At 51.4% G+C, this 16,304-nt stretch overlaps 5 protein-coding genes across 5 annotated transcripts; 4 read left to right on the forward strand and 1 right to left on the reverse strand.

The window, feature by feature from the left end:
• Positions 1 to 2,118: 2,118 nt before the first annotated feature.
• Positions 2,119 to 2,916, forward strand: Z519_04005 (uncharacterized protein; the record flags this gene model as incomplete). The annotated part of the gene is made up of 1 exon (XM_016761752.1): positions 2,119 to 2,916. The coding sequence occupies one exon, from the start codon at positions 2,119 to 2,121 to the stop codon at positions 2,914 to 2,916; it is 798 nt and encodes a 265-aa protein (XP_016622090.1).
• A 2,216-nt stretch (positions 2,917 to 5,132) lies between these two features.
• Z519_04006 (GTP-binding protein rhoA) lies at positions 5,133 to 6,035 on the forward strand (the record flags this gene model as incomplete). Its single annotated transcript, XM_016761753.1, has 5 exons — positions 5,133 to 5,200; positions 5,263 to 5,290; positions 5,424 to 5,621; positions 5,680 to 5,814; positions 5,883 to 6,035. 5 exons carry the CDS (start codon positions 5,133 to 5,135, stop codon positions 6,033 to 6,035), a joined length of 582 nt encoding a protein of 193 aa, XP_016622091.1.
• Positions 6,036 to 7,058: 1,023 nt separating this feature from the next.
• Z519_04007 (uncharacterized protein) lies at positions 7,059 to 10,173 on the forward strand (the record flags this gene model as incomplete). Its single annotated transcript, XM_016761754.1, has 2 exons — positions 7,059 to 7,351; positions 7,467 to 10,173. The coding sequence occupies 2 exons, from the start codon at positions 7,059 to 7,061 to the stop codon at positions 10,171 to 10,173; spliced, it is 3,000 nt and encodes a 999-aa protein (XP_016622092.1).
• An 837-nt stretch (positions 10,174 to 11,010) lies between these two features.
• Positions 11,011 to 13,505, forward strand: Z519_04008 (uncharacterized protein; the record flags this gene model as incomplete). The annotated part of the gene is made up of 6 exons (XM_016761755.1): positions 11,011 to 11,220; positions 11,303 to 11,866; positions 11,924 to 12,075; positions 12,130 to 12,300; positions 12,356 to 12,712; positions 12,773 to 13,505. 6 exons carry the CDS (start codon positions 11,011 to 11,013, stop codon positions 13,503 to 13,505), a joined length of 2,187 nt encoding a protein of 728 aa, XP_016622093.1.
• A 702-nt stretch (positions 13,506 to 14,207) lies between these two features.
• On the reverse strand, positions 14,208 to 15,201 carry Z519_04009 (uncharacterized protein; the record flags this gene model as incomplete). The annotated part of the gene is made up of 4 exons (XM_016761756.1): positions 14,208 to 14,480; positions 14,545 to 14,825; positions 14,890 to 15,041; positions 15,107 to 15,201. The coding sequence occupies 4 exons, from the start codon at positions 15,199 to 15,201 to the stop codon at positions 14,208 to 14,210; spliced, it is 801 nt and encodes a 266-aa protein (XP_016622094.1).
• Positions 15,202 to 16,304: the final 1,103 nt, after the last annotated feature.

Genomic DNA, 16,304 nt, shown 5'->3' on the forward strand with positions numbered 1-16,304 from the left:
CAATACGAGTATGCTTTCCCCTTCTACTCCTCCTTATCCTCTCGCTCGGGCCACTGACCGCATGCAATATCCTGTTCCTACCCTTATACCCGTGGTTTCTCGGGAGGTCCACAAGGGTGATGGGTTCTGTCTTTCGCGTTTGCCGAATGTGTCATGCCCACAAAATTGCTGATGTCAAAGAGCATTGCGGGAAGGAGAAAGAAGAGGTAGACTGCAGTATGAGGCATTTTCTGGATTGGTACCACCGCCAACCTACACGTGGGTAAGAAGCCCTGAGCTGGCTATGGAGCAGACCTGACCCCAATTCCAGATTGTGTCCGCAAAGGGAGGTGTGGGTTGGCACCTCTCAGCCAACTTCCACAGTCTTTTTCTGCTGTCATGGTTTTCCCCAAACTTCTCAGAATGATGTTGCTTGACATGGGGCTGGAAGCAAGCAAGATCTCTCTAACCAGGGGCAGCATGTTCCCAAACTTGGATTACGGTATCAACCAAGCTCTTAGCCCTTCCCTGACGCGAACGGCAACCCATTACTGCTGATCGGACTCGGCGTGGAGAGCATGGTTCCAGGAACCGATCCGATACGGCGAATCTGGTGCTCAAGCTCGGCAACTCATATCAGTGGCCAATGCCCGGGGAATAATCAGCCATTCGTGCATGTATTTGCCTTCTTTCCGGGTCGACGCGCCCTTTTAGACGAGGCTCTCCAAAGGTTGATTGAAATGCCATTCCCTTGAGACGTGCTCGAGGACCGTTGATTTGGCCTAGTCGAGTTAGCTATCAATACTTAGGTACCTTTATGGGATGGTTATTTCCTCCACGAGACTCTATTGAGCTCTTATACGTACAATGAAAATGGCCTCTGTCTGGGGTCTTTGGGGTGTTGAACCGTTGAACACCTCAAACGCAGTTGCCTGAGTCGTAGGAGAACTCAGGATCCATTTGTGAGAAGTCCAGATCCCATCATTGTTGACTTAGTCGGATGTGGGACTCTATCTCGCTTCATACTGCATCACTGGGTTTTGACCTCTCCGCCAGGAAATATCTTCGTTGAATGCCTCAAACGATGACGCTGCTCCTCGCCGCCCGCAAAGCACATTTGGCATTCCATTGCACTGTCTAGAAACAGACGGACTTGGCCCTATGAAAGAGACGCCCGAGAAGTCATCCCACCTCGTGAATGTACTTCTGGTGGGAAATGACCTTTCAGCCAAAGTCGATATGACGTTCTGGAGCTGTCTGTCCTCATTTCACAGATTGCTCACCTCTGTTCTTGACCCTACACAGAAGCACCACAATATCTGGCCAAGCTGGCTTCGGTCTCATGAAGATATTACGGGCATCGTGTGCTCTTGGCCGCCGCTTCTTTGGCTGGTGTAATACTTCGTAAACCGAATTGAGAAATAAGAGGCGCCGAACAATCTGCCAAGAGTGGCGCAGAAGTTGCAGTGTGGCTGAAAGGGCTTTAGTGCCCATTATTTCCTGTGTCGGGCATTGGCCGGTCTGGCTTTGTACGGAGAACATAGATTCGATGCAAAGGATCTGGGCTGGTGAGCTTCTAACACCATCTAGTTAAGCGTGTGGTGCTCTAATCAGGGTGGTCAATTGCCTGTCTAGGCAAGCCGCTCTTTGAAGACGCAGAAAAGGATGTGCGTAAGCCGCGGCCCGCGTGTATCTGCCGTCAGATGTTAACTTCAGAGCAATAGGCAGAAGAACGAGACTTGCCAAACTCCCTCTAGCCGCCGCTGGGTACATCGGTGCCGAGCCCGAAACGTTGGTCGACGTATTACATCGAATGCCGAATAGTAATCTGTCATCTCCAGTCACCGAGACAATGGACGGTCAACTGCCGCTACCTTGAAGCCTCTTGCTCCCTCGATTGTGGATATGTCATCTGGGAGACCCGTGGGGCGTGAGAAAAAGGTATGCGGGGACAGGGGATGAAACAGCTATATGATGTCTTATCTCCCTCCTCGTCTACTTGTATAAGGCAGGTCCAGTTGTCTTTTTCCTGATCGGCGAGCAATAGGGGCGAAATTGCGACTGTAGGCACTGTCGCCGCATATTGCTCTTGGAAGACATCGGGTATTCTAATCTAGATCATTCTGTTGGCATGGTATGATGTCCTCCTCACCTACCTTGATCTTTTGCCATGGCGCCTGGCACACTCCTGAATATTGGGACACGGTCAAGAACGAGCTGCAAAACAAGGGATACAAATGCTTAGCTCCAATGATCATCTACAACGGCGAAGAGAAGCCCGCCCAATCAATGACAGTCGTTGTGGACGCCCTGCAAGAGGTCATTGCCGAGGAAACTGGTCTGGGCAATGATGTAGTCTTGGTCAATCACTCCATGGGCGGCATCGCAGGTTGCAGTGCTGTCAAAGGCTTCACGAGAAAAGACCCATCAAAACGCAAAACCGAGAAGTCAGGGCATGTTTCGGGCCTGGTTCAGCTCACTGCATGGACGCCACTCGAACACGAAACTTCTCTGGCCGACATTGGAGAGGACTTTGCGCGCAGAAACCCGGGGGTGACGATTCCTCGAATGAAAATGACGAACAATGATGAAGGCTGGACCGTGTTGCAAGGCAACCCTGCAGAGCATTTCTACAACGACATGCCTCCGGAAGATGCCGAAAAATGGGTTTCCAAGCTCATCAAGTTCTCTACTGCAATGCGACCTGCGCGCGATTCTGTCTATGCCGGTTGGCGAGATGTGCCCGTTTGGTATCTAGTATGCACCATGGATATGGCAATCAGGAAAGAGCTGCAAGAGGATATGGTACAGAGGCTTCGAGAATTGGGTGCAGACATCACGACAAGGGAGTGCGAGGCCGGTCATTCACCTATGCTGAGTAAGCCTGGGGAGACTGTCGCGTTCATTGAGGATGCTGTGAGAGCCTTTAGTGCATGAGAGATGTCGAAATTGCGACTGCCCGGGGAGATCGAGTCCGACGAGCGTAGCTACCCATAGCAAGGCGTGTCCGTTGATGGTGAAGACGCTCTATCCAGCAGAAAGACTATGCACTCCATGTCAGATGGGGATGCAGACTCACGGGAGGATCGCTATCTTTGGGAGCCGACGCAGAGTCAGGAAGAGGAAAATTGTCTGATGGGCTTCCGGAATTAGTAGCCGAGATCGAGGGTTTTGCATGTGCAAGCTTCACAGAGGAAAATGAGGTTTTCAGCCCTGTGTATATTGAGTTCCTCGGTCGTAAAGAGGCGAGGCCCAAAGTTCTTCGTTTCGCATAATGTAAGAGACAGCCTCGTGAACTCGGGTTCGGCGGCCCGTTTAGTTCAAGGCGGAATGTGAATGATGTCGTCAACCGAAACAATTTCGGGTCTTGGCCAGTATCGCCATTCCGAGAGGTCAGCTGAACCCCTGCCCAGCCCAGCTGAAAGCCCAGAGCCAACGCGATTTGAGTGCTGCGAATACGGATAGATTGAACAAAAGTTCAGTCCGCCTGGGCCCCATACCGGAAGCTCCTCATCGACATATTGGCTATGCAAGCATTGTAGGAATGTCTGACACGTGGCTGGCGTGCGGTTTCTATCTCTTGGAGCGTGCAAAACACGGTCAGCCAGAGTCACTAAGCTTTGCCATGTGAACCGACCTGACGGCACAATAGCCGACAGCGTGCAAGGTCAGCAATCGTGCCTGGGATCTGCAGGAGGCTGATCCACAGGCTCATTGACGACAATCGTATTGGAAAACAGAAGAGATATGCACAGAAGCGGCCATAACAAGGCGGCTGGGTTGCATTTTGGACTGACATGTCGGCAGCAGATCTGGTGATCCTCGACCGTCTTTTTGAAATCATACCAGCTGGTCAGTCCCTGCATGGTGTGGGATGACCCAAGTACCACCCGCCATCAGCGCCCGGCACAGTCGGGGCGATCGAAACTTGGCGCAGCTGCAGACGCCATAAGGTTCTTGCTCAGAGCAGGCTCACTACACACTGGTGCTAACAGTTTGACAGGGGAACCGAGGGAAGGGAGCAGGATTGGGAGGAAGATGCAGCGACACGCAAAGGTCTTGTTATCGTCCCTTTGCTGCCTGACCGCTTGATTGTGCATGAAAGTCGGGATTTGAGTACATGTCCATGCGCCTATGAGCAGCGGTGGGATGGAAAAGACATGTGTCGGAAGTGCGGTGTGGAGGGATCCTCGAGGGCGTCGTGGTTGACACAAAGAAGCAAAGAATGATGACTCTTACATACATATGTACGGAGTACGAGGTAGAGAGCTGGATGCTTGGATGTTTGGATGTAGATGAATGACAGGCAGCCACAAGTAGTTGATTCTGGAGAGGTCACCAGAGACACAGATAAGAGAAGCCTGCTGTACGAGTCCCCCCTCAACAGCCTAAGGGGCCAGTCTGGGGCGCATGGGCCAGTTTCGCGGGCGTGCTTCAGGCTGGTGAGGCTGGTGAGGTTGCTAGGTTGCTAGGTTGCTAGGGCTGCTAGGCTACTAGGCCACTAGGCTGCGACGTGGGCTAGCTGGTTGCTGAGCGGTAGTTGCCAGGCGTACTCTGCAGCGCTTGTTTATGCGACTCACAATACTTACTAGCTGGCCCCCCATTGAACCTCCAAGCATCCACCAGGCGTGCGTAACTCTGTAACAACAAAGTTGTGCGTTCGTCCACCTTCCATCTCTCTTTAACGCGCCATGCTCCCCTGAGACAAAGCTCATTCCTCTCCCGCTCTCTTGATATCCTTCTTGTCCTACAATCTCCCAACTGAAAACCGTCATCGCCAATCATCTCACACTCTTTTGGCCAGGACTTGACGGCTGAAGCCCACTCCCACAACACCCGTCCAATCCATCCGTGGCAGTACCGTGCAGCAGCGCAGCGCAGTGCAGTCGTGCAGTGCAGTGCCTGGAGGCCCGCGCCAGTGTCTTAGCCACATCCACACTAAACTCACCCCGAAAAGGTGCTTCCCTGACAATCATCTCTCAACCTCTTTAAACATCCATCTCCGTCCTACACTTCCCTCTTTTCCCCATCCTTGCGCCAGCAACCTTATCCATCATCTCTGTAAACGACTGCTGAACCGCCAGCCTTTCCTTGACACCCTCATTTCGACTATCCTTTAGTCATCTTATCTGACTCCGTCCGCAGCAGCCGTCATGGCTGAAATCCGTCGCAAGCTCGTCATCGTTGGTGATGGTGCCTGCGGGAAAACCTGTTTGTTGATGTATGATAATCACCTTCGAATCCATCCATCTCAATTGGCCTACTGACAGTTTCATTTTGCAGCGTCTTTTCCAAGGGCACATTCCCTGAGGTGCGCAACCCAACATGACCCAATCCGATTCTCCTCTGGTCCATCCATTCGATCCCTATCGAGAACCCCCTATCGAGACGAGGATGAGAGGAGCTGGTGTTGTGCAGACACAACTAATATGTGAGAACAACAGGTCTACGTTCCCACTGTCTTTGAAAACTATGTTGCCGATGTCGAGGTCGATGGAAAACACGTCGAATTAGCCCTGTGGGATACGGCTGGCCAAGAAGACTACGATCGTCTTCGACCTCTATCCTACCCGGACTCTCATGTTATCCTCATCTGCTTCGCCATCGATTCCCCTGATTCACTCGACAACGTTCAAGAAAAGGTATCATCTCATGCTCTAGAACATTCTGCTACATTAGAGCTGACGCAATGATCAATAGTGGATTTCCGAGGTCCTTCACTTCTGCCAAGGCCTTCCTATCATCCTCGTTGGGTGCAAATGCGATCTGCGACATGACCCCAAGACCATTGAAGAGTTGGCAAAGACATCCCAGAAGCCCGTCACTCCGGAACAGGTACGTCCCTCGCCATCCGAGCTCTATTAATCCCTGATCGAAGTGAGGACTAACTTGGGTTAATTTAGGGTGAAGAGGTACGCAAGAAGATCGGTGCCTACAAGTACCTCGAATGCTCGGCCAAGACCAACCAGGGTGTCCGTGAAGTCTTCGAGTCTGCCACCCGTGCCGCCCTGTTGACACGCAAGAGTGGAAAGAGCAAGAAGTGCTTGATCTTGTAGATCAACCTTCTCGCTGCAATGATATGGCCCGCGCAAATCCCCGACCATTATACCAGGATATCGCCAGAGGGATCCTCAGATATCAAATCAAGAACTGCAATTTCTTGCTCCGGCTTCACCAAGGATTTGGGTTGGCGGCTTGAGTGTGCTGCTCTTCGGGCGCTGATACATTAGTTTTGTTTCCTTACCGAGCGAAGGATGGATGGGTTGATGATTGAGGCAATACAAAGAATTGCACAGAGGCCAGGGATGGATCAAGTTCGGATGGTACTGGCAGCATGACGGCGTTCCTACAGTCGAGACATGTCGAGTCATCATCGAAATAGGCAATCCATTCACGGCGTTTCGTCCTCAGGCTTCGGGCTTTTCACAGTCTAATCTAGCACTTCAATTGCCCCATTCCAGTTGTACTAGAGATTTCTCGAGCAAAGCAATTAAATAATGTGCAGTCACGTCTTTTCCAACTCATTTGTCCACCAGTATTGGTGTTGGAGAGGTTGGAAGTCCGTCTTCGTAATTGCAACTGGCTCCACACGTTGTCTATGAATTTTCGAGCCGTCTGAACTACCCAAGCTGGCAAGCTTGGTCTTTGGAACCGACAATGGCAGATCAGACGGCCCTAGCAACCAGATCTAGCGGTCATTTGTCGAATTACGCATTGGGGGACATTTATTGCTGGATCTTCGTCCTCAACTTAATGCAAAGCATCGGAATACATGTGAATATCCTGCAACAAACGACTCACTGTTGCAGCACGTGCCTCTTCAACTTGCAAAACAAGGCTAGCAGGGCCAACATCACGTGCACGCTTCAGCCTCGCCATGACGTAGGGTCGCTGCTGATAGGCTTAAGTCTTGGTCCTCGCGGTACTGCGAGCTCTCGCTTGGTGTTCATGTGTATTGTGGAAGGGGTTCAGAATATTTCGTGATATTCGCCATGGCCAGCTAATATACATTTTTCTCTATGACAATTGGATATGGTGCTCCTTGTAGTACACCATAGCAGACGCTGCTCCCGCTCGTAATGTCCGCTCGTACCGTCGTCCCGGCTCACTTATCCTACCTCGCAATATACAATCCATCTCTCGGTCTTACTGATGAGACCTTACGCGACCAGATTGTGTTTTACTACTCCCACAAGCTTGAAGTGGACCGAGAGGAGCAGGCGAAAGGAAAACATGCTGCAAATGGTAGACGCCATGCTGCCTCTGAGCGGGACAGACAGCCAAAAGGAAAACAGAAAGAGGAAGAGGAGGCAGAAGAGAATGAGAGATTACGGCAGGTAGGGCTGGCACAAGGTATGGTGAGCTTTGTAAAGTAGGTGGGCAGCGGAGACTGCATTACGGCCTCCATCTTCCTTTCCGTCCTTGCACTCTCAGAGTCCACACCTGCCCAATAGCTATGATGATCTGACATCTGATCGACATCTTAGGAACTTCTCGAATGGCGTCCCTCTCGAGTCCATAGAAACGGGAAAGTCTCGAATTGTCCTAAAAGAGGTCGAGCCTCAGTGGTGGATTCTCGCTGCCATCGACCTGACACAATTGCCTTCTGTCGCAAGAATACCCTCTGGACAAAAGCATTCTACAAAATCAGCAACAAATACCGGCCTAGGTGATACTGCGTTTAAGGGAGATATGGAATACTCGTCGCGAGAAGTTGCACCAGCACCTTTGTTGCTCGCACAACTTATGCATGGACATCGTGGATTCTTGCTTCACCATGCGACGTCCTTGTCCGAGCTGTGGAAAAAGCATGAAAACAATCGAGATCTGTTTTGCAGCCTTTTGCATAGGTACTGGACACGATTCATCTTGAATTGGGATGTCCTTTTGCACGGCCATCCTGTGACAGACATTTACGACGCTGTCAAACTCGCTGGTGGCGGAGAGCTCGGTGTTGGCGTTGGCGAAGAAGAATGGGGAAGTGGCGAGAGGGAAGTGCTAGAAGGATTTGCGAGCCGTACCGAGGGGCTCATCGATCTTATTGTTGGGAGATACGGGGATGCTCCTCCGAAGCGCATTGGCGAAGAGAAAACAAGAGAGATTACTGCAGCGCATCCTCCTCAAGAATTGCAACCTTGGTTGGGTAATGGCGAAGATTCGAGGGCTGAGGATGGAGTCATATTTTCTGGTGTTGGTGGCATCTCAAGGCCTTCCCTTATTACAATGTCCCACTGGATGGAATCTATTTACATGCACGGTGACGCAGCTTATGGGGTGGCCGAAAATCCTGCATCTCGCCCAAAGCATCGCAGAAAAAGACGCAAGGTGGAACAAGGCAGACTTCAAGAGACAACCTTTGACCAAACGAAACAGCAAGCACAAGCGGTACATCCCAGAGTCAAGCCACCTGGAGGGAAACCGCAGGGTTTACGCCGCAAGGCGATCGAGAACAATGCAATACCCCCAGGCATTCCGGCACCTCTTGTTACCGCCGTAGAGCGATCTTTGGACAACGCAATCGTCAAAGTAGATTCAAAGCCACCCAGCGCAAACGACGACCGCAGGAGTGAAATAGATATCGAGTCGGGCTCCGAAGCCTCAGAACAGCCTTCCATGTTCAACACGGAGAAGATGATGAAGTATCTCAGCCTTGGATATGGCTCCAGCTGGACACTAAATCCCAAAGGCTTCGGCAGTGGCAAAACATCTAAAGTTCCAGATGGAAAAGATCTTAATCAGAGTACGCACGCAAGTCAGGCCACAGAATCTGCGGACGAACAGTTGCAGGAACTTGATCCGACACCAGATGTCAGTGACGAAGAAGAAACACCATTCGTTCAACGGCTGGAGGAGTCCATTGGCAAGTTCTTGATTGGCCTCTCTGGTGATCTCGAAAATACAGAATTTGAGGACGAATCCAACGACGAGAGAGCCAGCATTAGTCCAGCAGAGTCAAGATTGCTATCACAGCGGCCGTCAAGCCGTATTTCCCTCCGCACCCTAGTTGTTGAGATGTCCACGTCCAGATTTTCCCATCTAGACGCTGAAGAACATCCGCAGGCGAGCGGGAAGGGTGTTGATATCGAGTCAGGACAGGGTAAAACAAGTGCGTCGGCATCCGCGGACGGAGCACACCCAATTGCCACCCACGAAAAGGTTCAAGTCGCGGTCTACGTTCACCAGCCATTCATTTTCGTGTTCTTGTTCCGGTTGCACACACCAAATCTTGCGATACCTGGCTTTTACCGAGCCATACATCATATCCTCGGGCCACTGCAAAAGAGCCTCCTGAAAAGCACGGATCCGCAACGCTGGAGAGAGCGAATGAGAGCGTCATTGGGCGTGGATTCAAGTTCAGGACTCGAAAATGGGGACGATCCACAATCCCTGCCCGACAAAAAGGATGTCACTGAAATATATGATCTTCTTTATGATCCCCAGAAATCTACGCTTCGAACCTCAATCCCAAACATACCGCTTCCAGGAAGCCTCGCTGCTGAAGGGCTGCATCGGACCCAACAGAATCTCCGCCCGATCACCGTTTCGGGCTCGTGGTACACCCTTGGGATACCCATAGGGTCATCATCAACAGAGGGCGGCACAAGCTCTTCAGGTCTGCCGAGGATTATCAAGAGTGACTGGACCCGCATCGAGGCTCTGAATGTCTACACTCATATTCTCAATACATGGGCTTCAACTCGTGACAGGAATGCTGGTATCACCAATGCTCGACCAAATGGTGAGGAATTAGAAAGAACAATCAAAACGGCAAGAGGCTGGTGGATTGTGTGGATGAAAGTCTTGCCTTCGAAGCAACACGCCGACGGGAGCGATGTTGTTGTAAAGCAGTCGACGAATCAAGCCACAGGTGGTGACCTTGTCGAATTCTGCAAGAGTGGATTACAAACAACCAGGGATCTTGCCAAAGAAGCAATTCTCGTCAGACGATCTCCCCATGAACGCACATCGACAAGCCGAGACACGTCCCGGTCCAGGTCAGAGGCCGGAAGTTCTACATCAGCGGGGAAATGGCTCCTTCGTGACCAACCCCGGACTCGAGAAGTCAGCGGTAGCGGGCGCGGCATATTTGGGGCTGTTGGGAGCGCTGGAGCCGCCAATGCAAAGGGCGTCACCGAAGGCGTGGGAGTTGACGCTAGAAAGTGGGTTGAGGCGTTGATTCGATTGAGTTTTTGAGGCGTTATCGATAGTGCAGGGATATATACATAGACCCAGCATGCACGAGGCTTGACTTGGTGGAGGTAAGAATCGCGTCGTGCTTTCTCTGTCCAAGCGAGGTGATTGCGCATAAAGTCGGCAAGGATGAATAGCATCATGCCTAACCGACAGTCCTCAAGTGGGTACCCATTGAGGAGGCGGGGAAGTCTTCAACAACGACAAAGCTCTGGCCGGTCTTTCACTATCCAAGGTATCTTTAGGAGCCGAAGAATCTTCCCGGGAGAGAGAACGAAAAGAAAGGAAGACATCCACCTCAGCCGCATTGAAGGTCATAGCAATTCGAAGGTGCTAAATCCACTCAGACTCGTCAGACATTGCAATGTCTCTTCCAACTGTAGACGCCCAGGGAGAGTAGTCGGCTAGTTCGGTGAAGACCTGGAAAGTGGCAAGGAGTTCGTCCCACGATACTAGGAACAGCTTAGACGCCATGAGGAACCCGGGTTGGGCAAATAGAGGCCAACAGAGCCGACCCTTCTGACTGGAGGCTCCTGATACGAGACATTTCGGGTGGGCTAAACAGTTCATCCAATGTGTTTCCCCGGTGGAGTTATTTTTCCACCATGCCAGTTCAAAACCTCCATGATGGCAAGCGGCATCCCCTACCTTCACTGTTGCAAAACTCGGCCATGCTGACGGTGAGTCCCGAACTGCAGTCTGTGAATGGTGGATTGACTGTTTTCCATTCCTCATCACGATCTGCCGTCTGCCAGACAGGACCTTCTCTTGATGATAACCCTCTAGGTTCGACCGACATTTTTTCTCTCTCCTCTATCACTATGACCTTGCTTTACTTCCATGCCTCAGCACCGAACTCAGCCTCAGGCTCGGCCGCTCCGACCCGCTTTAGGGGGAGCTGCCGCGCTGCCAGGGTCTGTTCCACTCGATCCCTCAATTGCCATAGACGAGAACACAGGCATTCGCGACTTCCCTGTTCCTAACCCACAGCGCTCAGTTAAGAAAAATGCTACTATTGCTTGCCAGACCTGCAAAATCTCGAAACGAAAGGTAAGTTGTACGATGTCTGCTAGCCACTTATCCCCGGGATTCGAGATTCCCTAGCTCCCAATCGACCTGATGTTGTCATTAGTGTGATCAGCACCAGCCCTGCTCCAATTGTCAAGCGAGCAACAAGACATGCATCTACGACCCATCACAGGATGGACGAAGGAAGGAGAGCCGCAAGAGGAGGTTCGACGAACTCGAACTCCGAAGTCATGCTCTCGACAGGATCCTGATCAGTCTAAAACACTCCTCGAGCCCAGAGGCGCGGCAACTTCTCGAACTTATCAAGCAGGATGCTCCTCTCGAAGAGATCATTCTCTTTCTTGACGCCCATCCTGGTCCAGTGGCAAATGAGACTCGCGCGGCTCTGTCCACCAGTCCTCCTCCAGAGGGTGACGGGATACGTCGCATGCTTGCAATAAGTGAGCTGACCGACAATCCGACTTTCAGGGTCCCGGCCGCTCCGTGGACCACAGTTACGAAAGACGACCTCCTCGTCTCTCACCTTGTCTCCGCGTACATCAATTGGTATCATTTCTACTACCACAATTTCGACGAGAAGTTGTTTCTTGCCGCCATGGCCAAGGGGAATCTGGACTCTTCCTATTGTTCACCTTTCTTGGTCAATGCAGTTCTTGGAATGGGATGCGTGAGTATTTTGTCAACCCGACGCGTGCGGGGCCACATCTGTTGATTCCGATGCCAGTTTTTTTCAGATCATCCCTTGGCCTTTGCGACGCCAGGGGATGTGGGGTCGCGAGGACTCCATTTCTACAATGAGGCTCACCGGCTGTGGACACTCGAAGCCGCTAAGCCGACACTGACCAATATTCAGGGCTTCACTATCATGATAATGACGTAAGTCGGGAACATAAGAGTTATAGCGAGACGTGTGCTGATACCCAGGATTAGGGCGGCATTCACCGGCAAAGACAGGGTGAGCTTGTCGTCCCTGAAACAGCTCGAGGTGATGATGCCTCAGCTTCTTCGTCGGCATCCGAAATCAGGGAAGAGTCAACCAATCTCTGAGGATTTTGAACGATCCCTGAAGATTGTTGAGTGGGCGGCGCACATATATTCAACGTGAGCATCAACCCCGATTGGTCGAGTCTAAGCGTCTGGTTGACTTGACCACCAGTGGCTTTGGCACAGGGTTCCTGATCGCACCGACGAGTCCCAAGCCATCTCTTGAGGCACCATATGCTTCCAAGGTATGGCTCGACCATCTCACACTGTGGTCGCCTTATCCGATGGCGGGGGATCCCGTTCAGCTGCCACTTCAGGCTCTTTACCACTACATGTGCGAGCTGTATGTATTCGCTGGCGATATCCAGTCTCTGGTGTTTGCCGACTTTTCCACCATGGGCGCCATGGAAAGGCTCAATGCAACTCAGGAGATGGACAGGAAAATGTTGGAATGGTACAGATCAATACCTCAGCAGTTCCAGGTTAATGAACCAAATTTTGTTTTGGTCCCGACCACGGTAGACCTGGCGTAATACACCTTGTCCCCATGATGTACGAGTAAGGCTGGCTGACTTGACATCTGCATTAGATTGAGCTTGCATCATTTCCGCCTGTTAATGTGGAATTGGACGATCCCGCCGCCTCCGAGTGCCCCAAAGCCGAGCGCCGAGCCCGAACAAAGATCGGCAACAGGCCCGAGCCCGGATGCACCAATCCCAGGTCAGGACGAGCTCGACCAGATCACCCGCGAGACGAAGGAGATGTGTATACAGATCACCTCAGTCACAATACAGATCATTCGAATCTTCAATGCTAGCTTTGGCCATCGCTTCTTCACCGTCCTGACGCCGCAATCCGGCATCCTCGCTGCTAGTTTCCTGCTGTCTGGCAATCTCCATTCCGCGGACGAGGAGGAAGAACTACTGGACATCATGAGGGTTCTGGTGAGATGTTCACGCCAGCGGCAACTGGTTAAAGGCGTCACCCACATGTTACTGAAGACGGCAGAAGACAAGGTCGCTGCTGTCGGGGATGGCGATACGCCTCCTCCTGGCGGTGTCAGCAAGTCTCTGCTGGAGCGGTTGACGGTCATCGTGAAGGACATTGCCTGGGAAGGCCAGGAGCATCTCACCTTCAGCTCCAAATACCCCAATCACATATTGATCAAGGAGGATCCGGACACCGAGCTAAGCCTTTTGCTCGAAAAGTGGGCGGACATGGGCTTGCACGACGAGGAACACGACGGCGGCGGCGGCGACGACGGCGTAGGTTCTGGCGGCCACAATCAATCAACGGACAGGGGGAGAGAGGGGGATGCATGAGTAACGACGATCGTCAAGCGGCAATGTGATGGTCTTGAGCATCCAAACCTTTATCACAAGGTCTCTCTTCCCTCGGGCGCAGCACTTGTCTCCTTGGTCTGATTCAGCACACTTTCAGGATCTTGGGCTTTCGTGTGCTTTCACCTGCATGCCATTTCCCATCGTGACGGCCCTAACGTCAATGTCATGCGACCTTATCAAATATCTTTCAATTTGGTGACCCGGTCCGATTCAATATACCCCCGAGATTCAACATACCCCCGCAAATCGCTTGCATGATCGTGGAATATCTTGCCACTTGCTGTGGAGTGTGCTCGGTTGAATGACCATACTTCGGCAGAGACCCTGATCCTAATCCGTTTTCGAGACATGCACCAGATCGGTCAGAACCCGAATCTGTTCTGGTGTGAATGGGTCCTCTGATCCCCCCGTTCTCCTGAGCATTCTTTCACAGCACCTACAGTATCAAGAGTTCTTCAAACACCCAGACTGTCAATAGATATAGATACACTCTGTATCGCCAAGAAATATCAGGCCTTCTCACAGTTTCGAGATGTACCGTTCTGCCCAACAGTGATGCGCGGTAGCGTTCCTCAAGGCGTGCCCCGACGAGCGACTCGTGGTAAAACGCTCCTTCCGATTTTCATGATCACGCATTACTCGATACGAACACCGCCAATACTGCAACGTATCTTTCCAACATCAGCAACGTGGTAGGTCAAATTTGTGGAGAGAAACTTGCCCTGCAGTTCCCAGCACCACTTCATATTTCTTCGCACCACACAGCGGTAGAACTATGGCTAGAAGCAGCGTAAACACGATCTTTTCCCGCATTTCAACACGTAGTGGTATAGTGGCAACTACTATAAGCATAACTGCGGAGGGTGTGGCAACCCCGGTCACAATGTCGTCAATTTTGGAGCCCGGGAAGAAGTATATGATTTCCTCCTTGCCGTTGCTATAGATAAAGTCCTTCTGATAATCATTTAGTAATTTGGTGGACTTTTGTTTTCGCGAGTAGAACTGTACTGGCACTGACCATGAAGACGTATTTCAGAAAAGACCCTCGCATGGCGCGTGCCAGCCAACTATCGGCAGGAGTAGTCAGCGAAGCTACCTCGCCATTCTCGACATCATGACTGATGGTGGACGGGTTGTCGTCACGGTATCGATCGCCGAGGAAGCTTCTGTTCTCGGCGATATGTGCCGATGAATCTTGTATTGGGTTTGCATCATTCATCCATGCCTTGAGCCCACTGATATGAGAACGGCTCGGAGCACTGAGGTTTGACTCTCTATGGCATTGGAGTAGAGCGGAATCTACCAGGGGTCGTCAGATACATGTTCCCGTTGTCAGGAAGTGGCTTGGTCCTGAATGGCGTACTGTCGGCGTCTAGTTTCGCTCTGATGTCTTCGACGAGTCGCCGGCGCTCTGAATCGCATACAAACTCATTCCACGAATATCGTGGATCTTCGCTGCCTGGTTTGCCGTCCGCTTGGCTCCTGGAGTTCAGGCTTCTGTCTAATTCATCCAATCTGGACTCAAGATCAGTGAGCTCAGCCTGGAGATAAAGAAGATTCCTGTATTCAGAACAGAGCACTTTCGAAATGTCGTAAAGTTTCTTTCCTTCCCGATGAAAGCAGAGAGCTTGGCGTAACCTGCGGGAACCTCGTCGAATCGTCGGTGAATTGACATTGTCTCGTGTTGTATTGCAGCGTCAATAGAGCATTGCTAGGAGAATGCCGGGATGCAGCATTATTAAAGTCTTCTGCGGACCATAGCCAACATGATAGGAGTATTCTGCCTTCATTTCTGCCTCCTTGGCATCCACTCCTTTTGCCTCCTGTGCATGATGCAAGGGCGAAAATGTGGTGCTCGGCCGCATCCAAGTCAACCATACAAGTTCTCATCACATGATCATGGACTGTGCTGATATTTTTTCGCCTTCTCACTTATCCCCAGCCATATGTTGCGTTCCTATACAAATTTCTACATTGGAGGGCTTTGAATATCCATTCAAGTTGGTGGGGGTGGAGAGTGTGAGGGTTTCCGCCATTACAGATATTGGCAGACCTATCATATGGATCCTGTCGAAAGGTGCTGGTGCTATTCTAGCTTGGTAAGAGGAAATACTCGGTCCGAGCCTGTCAGAGCATTGGCCTTAAACTGCAGAACTTGAAGTCAGCAAAGAAGATCCATTCTCTTCCAACTGGGTGCAATTGTGGTCAAGAACGGAAGACAGGTCCTGGCGCACGCCAAAAACCTTCAGATCGAATGGATGCAAACACCGCATCCTCGTGGTCGCTGCCATTAATCCTCAAGAGAACCAAGCAGTTCGATAGTCGAAGGAAGCATGTGAAAACAGTGCAGCGAAAGGAGAGGATGGATGGCTTGTTATGAACCCTGATGATCGGCCTGTGGAATGGCGTCCATTTCTTCGCTTCTCCGTCTATCCAACAGTGTTCTGTTCAGCCTTGAGCAAAGGGACCTCCCCGTTAATGCCATCGGAACAAAGCGGCGTAGCCGAGTCTTCTGCCAAAAGCTGAGAGCAACTATATTCTCGAGCACAAGAAAATTTAGCCAGAGACAGTGCCGCTTAGCGAGAGTCCATCGGGGAGAGATCAGACAGAGGATCTAGGCATGCCGATTGCCCTGGGACATTGGAGGGAATGGATCGGGACAGCAACAGCGCCCGCGACTTTGTACAATAGCGACTGGCATGACGACGATGGGTAAGATTGACGCGATCTTGCTGTTCTTGGTAGGCTACTGGCGCTTGGTGTCACGACATCACGACA

This window comes from Cladophialophora bantiana (genome assembly GCF_000835475.1).
Source record: "Cladophialophora bantiana CBS 173.52 unplaced genomic scaffold supercont1.5, whole genome shotgun sequence".
In the NCBI taxonomy this organism is placed as follows: domain Eukaryota; kingdom Fungi; phylum Ascomycota; class Eurotiomycetes; order Chaetothyriales; family Herpotrichiellaceae; genus Cladophialophora; species Cladophialophora bantiana.